Source organism: Oryx dammah, unplaced genomic scaffold, assembly GCF_014754425.2.
Source record: "Oryx dammah isolate SB20612 unplaced genomic scaffold, SCBI_Odam_1.1 HiC_scaffold_5, whole genome shotgun sequence".
In the NCBI taxonomy this organism is placed as follows: Eukaryota; Metazoa; Chordata; class Mammalia; order Artiodactyla; family Bovidae; genus Oryx; species Oryx dammah.
This window is the reverse complement of record NW_024070189.1, coordinates 98,683,375-98,695,427: the sequence shown is the minus strand read 5'-3', so window position 1 is coordinate 98,695,427 and position 12,053 is coordinate 98,683,375. Positions and strand designations below refer to the sequence as shown.

At 36.9% G+C, this 12,053-nt stretch overlaps 1 protein-coding gene across 1 annotated transcript; it reads right to left on the bottom strand.

The window, feature by feature from the left end:
- Positions 1-501: 501 nt before the first annotated feature.
- On the bottom strand, positions 502-1,416 carry LOC120864124 (olfactory receptor-like protein OLF4). Its single transcript, XM_040240964.1, has one exon. It carries the CDS (start codon positions 1,333-1,335, stop codon positions 502-504), a length of 834 nt encoding a protein of 277 aa, XP_040096898.1. The 5' UTR covers positions 1,336-1,416.
- Between the last annotated feature and the right edge of the window lie 10,637 nt (positions 1,417-12,053).

The window sequence follows — 12,053 nt, the reverse complement described above, 5'->3', positions numbered from 1 at the left end:
TTGTCTTGACATCAGAAAAAAGCTTTATATCTTTTAACTTATATCACAAGCAGTGGACACACAATAAACACCGCATAAACCCCTTCAGTTCCACACACTTGAATTTTCTTTGAAGAATAAATGCACCTCACTCTTAAGAGATTTTATTTCTAAACAAAATGTATCTAAAATTTTATGTAAATAAAAATCATGTATTCAGAAGAAAAAGTATTGCATATAGTCCTATGAGATAAAGGGGAATGTCTAAATATTTCTTTTTCAAGATTGCAAATAAATTAGGAATAATAGGAATCAACAAAGGGGAAAACTCTCAATATCACAGAGAGAAGAAAGCTTAATAAAGTGAGTTAACTTGTATAGATAAACAGAATCCAAAGAAATAAAAATTCCAGAAATAAATAGAGCAAGTTCTACCTTCAAAATGAAATTTTAAAAATTCAGCATTTATGGCTTTGAGTTTTAAGCCCTGCAATCAGCGGCAGTTCTTCAGCCTCAGGACACTTAACTACTAGTTTCCTTCCCAAATATTTGCAGAGCTTTTTTAATGTCTTTATTCCTGAGACTGTACATGAAGGGATTCAGCATGGGTGTGACCACACTGTACATCACCGAGGCGATTACACTTGAGTGTGAGCTGTGAATATCAGCAGAAGTAAGGTACATTCCCAGGACTGAACAAGAAAATAAGGAGACAACTGAGAGATGAGATGCACAGGTGGAAAATGCTTTATACTTCCCCTGAGCTGATGAGATTCCACTTATGCAGGCAATTATCTTAGAGTAAGAGTAAAGAATAGCAGCAAGGGAACCACCACCCAGCACCACTGATACAAAATATACCAGCATGTCACAGATGAAGGTGTCAGAACAGGCAAGTTTGATCATCAAGTTGGCTTCACAGAAAAAGTGGGGGATTACCCGCTTTGTACAGAAGGACAACTGCACCACCATTAAGCTTTGCATCAGGGAATATAGGACACTCATAATAAAAGATGACAGAACGAGGAGACCACAGAGCTGGGGTTTCATGATGACCATGTAGTGCAGAGGGTGACAGATGGCCACATATCGATCATAGGCCATCACGGTCAGGAAGAAGACATCCAATCCCCCAAACAGTGAGAAAAAATACATCTGGATGATGCAGCCTTCATAGGTTATGACTTTGCTCTGGATCTGGATGTTCCACAGCATCTTTGGGATGATGGTGGAGGTGAAACAAATGTCTGCAAAGGACAAGTTGGAGAGGAAGAAGTACATGGGGGTGTGGAGGTGGGGGTCTGAGCTGACGGCCAGGATGATGAGCAGGTTTCCAAACACAGTGATCAGGTACATGAAGAGGAAAAGTCCAAATATAAGGGGCTGCAGTTCTGGTTCATTTGATAATCCCAGAAGTAGAAATTCTGAAATCTGTGTATTATTACTAGGTCCATAATATTGATGTGACAACTAGGAAAGAAAAAAATATATATATATATATGACTGATTTTCATACAAATGGGCATTACTAAAATAGGTGGAATTTTACAACTAATATTTTGAAGTTAAGCTACATATATGTGTGTGTGTGTACATGCATACTAATTGGCTCAGCTGTGTTCCACTCTTTGTGACTCCCATGGACTGGAGCCCACCAGGCTCCTCTGTCCATGGAGCTTTTCAGGCAAGAACACTGGAGTGGGTTGCCAATATATATATTTTCTATGGAATTCATCCTGTTAAATGGGTCTCTATGACTTCTTTGTCTATGAATTTTTGTCTTGGACTTTGCCTTTCAAAAATCCCCATAGTCCAATCACAGAGAAAGACTGTAAGCAAATATATACCACGCTGGGTGGTGTTAGGTGCTATGAATAAAGCAAAGATGCAGGTATAAAAGTGAGTGGATGGAACTTATTTTTCATGGAGAGTTCAGTTAATCTGCTAACTAGATGATGTTTGAAAACAGAATTTAAGGAAGACACAACAGGTGACAAGAGTTTATCAGGTCATGTACGTGTCCTGTAGGTAAAAGAACCTGCAATGATACTGAAGATCTTTTTCTAGATATTTAAGCTCAAAAGTAAGCCAGTGTTCAGGGGAATGTAAGAGGGGGGGTGATAAAGGGTTGTGTCAGAGGATGCTGAAAAATAATGTGACTTCTGTGCTATTACTAAAACTTCAAGACATGGGGAATCCATCATCTAGTGTATTGTTCCTTGCTCTCTGTACATCTGCTTGATGCTCAGAATAACTAATAAAGCAAATATATGTGTAAAATATACATATATATATACACATATACATCTATCTATCTATCTATCTATCTGTATATATATATATATATATATATACATATGTTAGTCTCTCAATTGTGTCTGACTCCTTGTGATGTTATGGACTGTAGCCTTACAGGCTCCTCTGTCCATGGAAGTCTCCAGGCAAAAATACTGGAAAGGGTAGCTATTCCTTTCTCCAGGGGAGGATCTTCCTGACCCAGAGATCAAACCCTGGTCTTCTGCACTGGGGGCAGATTCTTTGCTGTCTGAGCCACCAGGGAATATATGTATATACATCTCCAGATTGAAAAAAAAGAGTTATATCTTTACAATAGCAGGTCATCTTATCAATTCAACATCCCACTAGAAAAATCAGTGAAGAGAATAAACCCAGAACTTGCAAATGGAAATATACAATATACAAAAATACTGAAAGGATTTTAAAGGGAAATGGTAACACTCCATTGTGTATATGTACCACAGCTTTCTTATCCATTCACCTGCTGATGGACATCTAGGTTAAAAAGAATACATTTGAATCAGTTCTAATGAGATGGATGAAACTCGAGCCGATTATACAGAGTGAAGTAAGCCAGAAAGAAAAACACCAATACAATATACTGACACATATATATGGAATTTAGAAAGATGATAATGATGACCCTGTATGTGAGACAGCAAAAGAGACACATGTATAGAACGGACTTTTGGACTCTGAGGGAGAGGGAGAGGGTGGAATGATTTGGGAGAATGGCATTGAAACATGTATACTATCATGTAAGAAATGAAGGGCCAGTCTATGTTTGATACAGGATACAGGATGCTTGGGGCTGGTGCATGGGGATGATCCAGAGAGATGATGTGGGGTGGGAGGTGGGAGGGGGATTCAGGATTGGGAGCTCATATATACCCGTGGTGGATTCATGTCAATGTATGGCAAAACCAATACAGTATTATAAAGTAAAATAAAGTAAAAGTAAAATAAAAAAAAATAAAAATTAAAAAAAAATAAAAAAAATAAAGGGAAATGGTAAAATACACTTCTAAATTGTATTAAACACATATGTTTGAAATTAGGAAACCTTTCATCAAATCTTGGATCTACCACATAGTATCTATTTATAAGAGGCAATTTAATCATTCTATATTTTTACGTGTTCACCCAAATAATGGGAAGAGTTGTATTTATCTTCCTGAGGTGGTTGACAATATACACAAAAAGATTAGCCTCACCTTCTTATTTGCAAAAGAATGGTTGTCAGTGGTGATGAGTCTCTACGTTCAGTCCTGTGCATGACAGGGCAAAGAAAAATCTGCTTGATGCAAGTGTTTAGGAATAAATAGGAAGCTGACCCTGCAAGATGAATGTGCAAAGGGGAAAATGGTGAAAGAAAGTGTGAAAGAGTATCCAGGAGTTTTCAAAATGTGAGTAGCACAGCCATAGCATCGAATATTAGGCAGATATTGAAATATTGAATGAGCAAAACACTAGTGGACTGAAGGCAAGTCCATGAGGTATTAATGAGTAAGAAGGAACAGTGGACACAAGGAAGAAACAAGACTGCACTAAAATATAAAGAGTGTGTATGACATGCACATAATTCTATTTATTTATTTGAATAAAAGTATATGAATATATATGCAAATGTATATATTATATATAGATTATACATCTATAGGAAAAGAAGTTTAAAAAGAACAAAGAATTTATAATGTAGAGAGTGTTGGTAAGAATTCAATTAGACTAGAATTAGTGGTTTCTATGCAGGTCAGAAAGCAACCGTTAGAACTGGACATGGAACAACAGACTGGTTCCAAATAGGAAAAGGAGTACGTCAAGGCTGTATATTGTCACCCTGCTTATTTAACTTATATGCAGAGTACATCATGAGAAACGCTGGGCTGGAAGAAGCACAAGCTGGAATCAAGATTGCCAGGAGAAATATCAATAACCTCAGATATGCAGATGACACCATCCTTATGGCAGAAAGTGAAGAAGAACTAAAGAACCTCTTGATGAAAGTGAAAGAGGAGAGTGAAAAAGTTAGCTTAAAGCTCAGCATTCAGAAAAATAAGATCATGGCATCTGGTCCCATCACTTCATGGCAAATAGATGGTGAAACAGTGGAACAGTGGCTGACTTTATTTTTCTGGGCTCCAAAATCAATGCAGATGGTGACTGCAGCCATCAAATTAAAAGACGCTTACTCCTTGGAAGGAAAGTTATGATCAACCTAGATAGCATATTGAAAAGCAGAGACATTACTTTGTCAACAAAGGTCCGTCTAGTCAAGGCTATGGTTTTTCCAGTGGTCATATACGGATGTGAGAGTTGGACTATAAAGAAAGCTGAGCACAAAGAATTGATGCTTTTGAACTGTGGTGTTGGAGAAGACTCTTGAGAGTCCCTTGGATTGCAAGGAGATCGAACCAGTCCATCCTAACGGAAATCAGTCCTGAATATTCATTGGAAGGACTGATGCTGAAGCTGAAACTCCAATACTGTGGCCACCTGATGCAAAGAGCTGATTCATTTGAAAAGATCCTGATACTGGGAAAAATTGAAGGCAAGAGGAGAAGGGGACGACAGAGGAGGAGATGGTTGGATGGCATCACCAACTCAATGGAAATGGGTTCGGGTGGACTCCAGAAGTTGGTGATGAACAGGGAGGCCTGGCGTGCTGCAGTTCATGGGGTCACAAAGAGTTGGACACAACCTGAGTGACTGAACTGAAATGAACTGAATCAACCATATGAAGCAAAATTGAATGAGAATCCATCCGAAACTAACTCATACAGCAAAATTATATAATAAAAATTTGACAGTAACATCATAGGTCGCTGGCTTGGAAATGTAAGGATATAAGAGAAGGTCTTTAAACTCATGGAAGAAGCAGTGCAGTGCCTGGTTTTATTTTCATGCTATATTAAAATATATTCGTTCATATAAGTTTATGCAATGCAAGAGACACGGGAGATGAGGATTTGATCCTTTGGGAAGATTCCCTGGAGGAGAGCATGGCAACCCACTTCAATATTCTTGTCAGGATAATCCATAGACAGAGGAGCCTGGAGGGCTACAGTTCATAGGGTCATAAAGAGTCAGAGATGACCTAGTGACCGAGCACGCTTCCACACATACAGAAGAATATTCACTTTCATTTTTGTTTCTATCAAAGATCTTCAAGAATACTAAAGTGACAGCTCAATTTTTCAGTAAGGAAAAATATGGAGAAAACAGAATAGACTGAGTGATATATTCGACCACACATTATGAATAGACACTCAGAATCCCTTACATACACACTTGTACATTCATAAAAGAACTCAGTCTTAAACAGATTTTGTAGAAAAACTCCAGTTCCTTGTTTGGAACAATGTAATCAAAAACAGGGTGGGATGATTTGGGAGAATGTCATTGAAACATGTATACTATCATGTAAGAAATGAATCGCTAGTCTAGGTTTGATACAGGATACAGGATACTTGGGGCTGGTGCACTGGGATGACTCAGAGAGATGATATGAGGAAGGTAGTGGGAGGGGGGTTCAGGGTTGGGAACTCATGTACACTTGTGGTGGATTCATGTCAATGCATGGCAAAACCAATACAGTATTATAAACTTTAAAAAAAAAAAAAGAATAAAAATTCTCCAACACTTCCTACACAAATGTAAAGATTTTGTATAGACTATAATAGAGAATACAAATGAAAAGGTAATCCATAGATAGTATTCAGCTTCACAGAAAAATAATTGCAAAATAAAGCTATTTAGCATACTGCTTTTTAATTCTCAAAGATATTTTTTAATCTGAATACCCAAAGTGAAAAAGAGATAATGTGACATTAATGTATCATGAACTTTTATTACAAAGTAATATCTGCAAGAAATACATTGGTCTGGATCTTTCTTACAAATACAGAAATGTTTCAAAAGTAGCCCATCTTAAAAATTTTTTAAAAAGAGAAATAGCCACAATTCGTTGGACTACCTCCACACCAAACCCTTTGTATTTACTTCCTTTTTCTGCAAAACCCCTTAGATAAGTCCTGCTTTTACTAGAAGCACTGTATGACAGCCATTCTTGACTCTAATGGGTTTCCTTCATTTAATAGTCATGCCTGTGAAGTTCACGCTCATGTCCCTCTTCAGCATGATAAATAAATATATTAATTTGTTAATCAGAAAAGCAAACAACTAGAAATCTCTTAGCTTTGGGCCCAGCAAGTGGCTATCAGGTAACCTCAAGGATATGCTCTTAGATTTGATTTTCTCTTATCCTTTTCTGCAGTACCTCCTGGACTCACCAACTCACCTGGTTGGGAACTCTGAGAGGAAGGTCACTAAAGGGAACTCTAAACTCCTCCTGGATGGTTAATGATGGAGACTGAAGCTCTGGCTCCTCAAAAGACAGCAGGAAGGAGGGTGGCAAGAGTCTCCCAGCTAGACTTAGGACTCCAAGAGCAACTACCATGCCGCAGGCAGTCCAAGGTTGTACAAGCTGAGGGAGGCAGCAGAGGAGATATTTATAGCTCCCCTTGTCTGCTCATCAGCACATTTCTGTCTAATTACTCCAAACTCTAAGCAAATGCTTTCCCAGTGGGACATTAGTCTGAATACAAAAGGGACCAAGAGACCAGGTTAGAGTCAAGAGAATCCACAGTTTATTATCACAGTTCTTCCTCGTGTACATTCTGAATTATTCAGTCTAACCTTCCAGCACCTCATCCCAAACCTGACTTAAGATTTTCTCCAAATTTAAGACTACATTACATACTTGCATAGATTAGATTCCTTGAGTCTATAAAGTGTTTTGTAGTAGAGTCACAGCCCCTGATGTCTAGAGAAAACTGCTCTTCTCTTTAACAAGGACAAGGAGGAGAACTTTATTCCTTTGATATAAACTTTGAGCTCTGCACACCCCAGTTTCATGCCACATTGTCCAAAATCATTTGGAATTTCATAATTATATCACAAGTTAAGAATTATCATTTAGTCCCTCACATTGAAATATTAGTTAATCATAAGGTATACATTTGGATTTTTTTTCCTCTATAATATTTACTCAGAATAGGAAAGTAGTTATGTTCTTCCTTATAGCTTCCAGAAGAAATTCAGTACCACAATCATTTTGACTTTACCCAGTGAGACTCATTTCAATCTTTTGACCTCCAGAATTGTAGGAGCATAAATGTGTTTGTTTAAATCATTAATGTGGTAATTTTACATTTGCATTAGGAATTGGCTATAGATATTTATTCAACTTCCCTGGTGGTTCAGTTGGTAATCTACCTACAATGTAGAAGACACCAGTTCAGTCCCTGGTCCAGGAAGATCAGATAGAGAAGGAAATGGCAACCCATTCCAGTATTCGTATCTGGAGAATCCAATCGACAGAGAAGCCTACAGTCCATAGGGTCACAAAGAGTCAGATACGACTTATCGACTAAACCACCACCAACCAACACCATAGACATTTAGCCAATAAAATTTGGTTCAAGAAACTGAGATTACATTTCTGAATTTACTCATTTAGCTTCCCCTGCGGAAAGACATACTGTGTTGTAATCTCATCTTAAGTAGAAGAGGAAATTTAAATTCAATTTGGGGATATTCACACTTTCTAGATGATAAAGATTTTCTCATTTCATAAATGAAAATGTGCTTTAGATTGTGATGTCCCTGATACACTAATATAGGAAAAGTAATTATTTAATTTGTTGTCTACCATTTATACATATTAATTCTTCTGATCCAAGGACATATGATATTGCTCCATTTATTTGTGCCTACTTCCACTTCTTTCATGAAAGTCTTAAAAATGGTTTAGTGTATAGGAATTTGACCTCTTGGTTAAATTGATTTCTGAATATTTTTACATCCTTTTTGATGCTATTGTAATTGAGAGTTTTCTTTTCTAGATTGTTCATTGTTAGTGTCTATAGACATAATTGATTTTTACATATTGATTTTCTATCCTGCAAATTTACTGTATTTATGTGTTCTAATGCTTCTTTATGGAGCCTTTAGGTTTTCATATAGATAGATAGATAGATATAGAGACTTATCTTCTTCAAACAGACAAATTAATGTTTTTCTTTTCAATTAGGATGCCTTATTTTCTTTCCTATGTACTCTAACTAGAACTTTCAGGACTATGTTGAATAGAAGTGGTAAGAGTGGACCCTCTTGTCTTGTGTCTGATCTTAAAGAATGTTTTCAACTTTTAACCAGTCACTATAATGTCATCTATGGGCTTTTCATATATGGTCATTTTACTGTTGAGGTTCATTCATTCTATATTCACTTTGGCAGAATTTTTATCACTAAAGAATGTTGAATTTTGTCAAATGATTTTTCTGCATCTATGGTTATTAACATATGATGTTTACTTTTAATTCCATTCATATCGTGTATTACATTGATTGATTTGCTTTTGTTGAACCACACTTGTGTCCCAGAGATTAACCCCATGTGATCCTTGGTTATGATCCATTTAATGCTCCACAAAACTTGGTTTTGTGAATACAAGTATCTTGTTTAGAAATTTTTCACGTATATTCATCCAATATATTGGACTGTAGTTTCCTTTTTCCTTCTTTAAAGATTTTTGAACTTTTAAAAATAGCTTTATTGAGATATGATGCATATGCCATACAATTCACCAATTTTTAATATAAATTTATTTCTTTTAATTGGAGGTTAATGACTTTACAATATTGTATTGGTTTTCCCATACATCAACATGAATCTGCCACAGATATACACATGTTCCCCATCCTGAACCCCCCTCCCTCCTCCCTCCCCATACCATCCCTCTGGATCATCTAATATCATATATGAAACGAATCACCAGTCCAGGTTCGATGCATGATACTGGATGCTTGGGGCTGGTGCACTGAGACAACAATTCACCAATTTTATATGTATAATTCCATTTTTTAGCACATTCTTAGATACCTACAACCGTCAACAGTTTTAGAACATTTCCTGATAGAATTCATGATGCAGTTGTTAGAATCTGCTTATCTATGATGCCCTTCAAGAGTCCTAGCTGCTGTTGTTCCAGTCTCTCCCCACCCCTTGTCATGAAGTTTATGTCACTTTCCTGGATGGGCATGTAATAACTCAGTCTCCTGCACAGCTGGGGAAGCTGGACTGTCACTCATATGCTCTCACTTTTTTTGTGGGAGAAATCACAGGACAAAACATTGCACATGGCGTTGACCTGTTCCACCTCAGGGGAGGCCTGATGCCAGAGAAACTAACTAACTTGAAACATAAAGAAAGACAGACACCCTCAATGAGAGTCATGAATGCAGATGTGAGAAACAACTTGCCTGGAAAAGACTAACATAGAAGCAGCAAAATACATAATATTTTATGTGTTTGCATGAACTATTAATCAATTTCTAGAGGTCAGGTGTGGACTTGCTGTATGAAAAGAAGTACATTGCAGGGGGTATTATTTCACTGCAACTACTGGATAGTGATGCAAGCTGGCAGACCAGACAAAGCTGATTGTCAAATGAAGCTCTCGGGCAAAGGACTCCAGAAGCTGGCAGTTTGTAGTTGGGCTGAGAAATCTCATGTATGGAAAGAATCAAGATGATACATGTGGGACACACCAGTATCTAATATAGATATAAATAGCATGGTTCATCCCTTGGGGATTTGTTGAAAATCTACTATTCTTGAATTTATTGATGTAAGGTGAGCACACAGGTATGGAGTGAGCACATTGGGATGATAGGATCACACACAATGTACACAATGTTGTACTCAGTTTTATGGACTATGAGCATCTGAATAGTGATCACAGCACCTCCAGCTATATAATTTCACTTGAAAAGAAAGGCATTGTAATAAACTATATGCTTTAGGATAGCTTGTTATGCAGCACTAGCTAACTGAAACAAAGCAAACAGTAATGACAGCACACATAACAATCTACTGCTTTTTATTTTTGGCATACATTTGATTTGGGGACAATAGTCATGATTATTATTTAAACTTGTTTCAGATAATTAGATTATCAGTTCGTTCATTAGTTTCTCCTTAATGAGGAAATTTAAGTTCCGTTCTAAGAAACTTGGAATGGTTGGAAGGATATGCACATTGTGCCAAAGCAAATGGTGATCTGGAATCACATGACTAAGTAGAAATTTCAGCTTGCTTGTGAGTCATCCTTTGATCATGAAGACTGAAGATTCCTGAGGAAGAAGGACATATGAAATGGTTCAGTTTGATATTGTTCATTCACTGCTCATGATTTTTTAGTGGTTATGATGGAATTTAGAAAAGTGAAGATCCTTCATTCAGAGCAACAGAGGAGTCATAACTGTAATCAGGACAGGAAATTTTAAAGTCAAAATTGAGTGATCCAGGAAAACAATTATAAAACACACCAACCAATCACTAACTCCAATGTATAGACTCCCTCTGTCTTGGACACCAATTTTCCACTTTTCGATGAGTAGATGTATAGATAGAATTTTTTTACATGTAAGGTTGAAAATTTGCTATGACATATTTAAGGTTATCTGTGACAATAGGACCATACTGTTGTTGTTGTTCAGTTGATGTTATGTCTGACTCTGTGACCCCATGGACTGTGGCAGGCCAGGCTTCCTGGTCCTTCACCATATACTGGCATTTGTTCAAGCTCATGTCCATTGAGTTGGTGATGCCATCCAACCATCTCATCCTGTCATTCCCTTCTCCTGCCTTCAATCTTTCCCAGAATCAGGATCTTTTCTAATAACTCTGCTCTTCACATCAGGTAGCCAAAGTATTAAAGCTTCAGCTTCAGCATCGGTCCTTCCAATGAATATTCAGGGTTGGTTTCCTTTAGGATTGACTGGCTTGATCTCCTTGCTGTTAAGGGACTCTCAAGAGTCCTATCCAACACCACAGTTTGAAAGCATCAGTTCTTTAGTGCTTGGCTATTTTTTATGGTTCAACTCTCACCTCCATACATAACTACCGAAAAATCCATAGCTTTGACTATATGGACCTTTGTCGGCAAAGCAATGTCTCTGTTTTGTAATATGCTGTCTAGATTTTTCATAGCTTTTCTTCCAAGGAGCAAGAGTCTTTTAATTCATTGCTGCAGTCACCATTAAAAGTTATTTTGGAGCACAAAGGCCATATTAGGTCAGTCTATTTATTCCCATCTGCATTTCAATAGAGATTTTACTGGGAGATACACCTTTGATGATGATTTTTAATAGATGACTATAGCAGATACTAGGGACACAGGTTGAACAAGCAGCATATAACCCCAGAAGAGCAGTTATAAAAGTCAATAGTATGAATAAAGTTGATATTATCAAGATATGGAAATAAGGTTATGATATAGACAAAAAATGAGAAACTCAAAATAACAAACTGGTTTGGATTTCACTCTGCAATGGAATTATATAGGTTACTCCTTAGCTGCTAAGTGTGGTCTTTCTATGTGAGTGATACAACACAAGACAATTCTTTATGGAAAATTAAAAAAAATTACTTGGGAAGATAGCTCTCATTTACAGGGAAGAACTGAGGAACAAAAATTTTCCTATGAAATAAATGGAAATTTTCAAATATTTCTTATCCAATTTCAGAAAAAATTAAGAAACTTAGAGAAGTAAGGAAAGATATCCATATACCAGACAGAATAGAAAGCTTAATCAAGTGACTTACTTAAATTATATGGAGAAGTTGAAATCAAAGAAATAGAAAGATCAGGAAATATATATAAGGAATAAGAGCTCTTTCTGCAATCTGATCAAGAATCACAATTTCTGCCT

Excerpts from the sequence above, each read along its gene's own strand:
- LOC120864124 (XM_040240964.1), bottom strand. The coding sequence starts at position 1,335 with ATGTACCTGATCACTGTGTTTGGAAACCTGCTCATCATCCTGGCCGTC.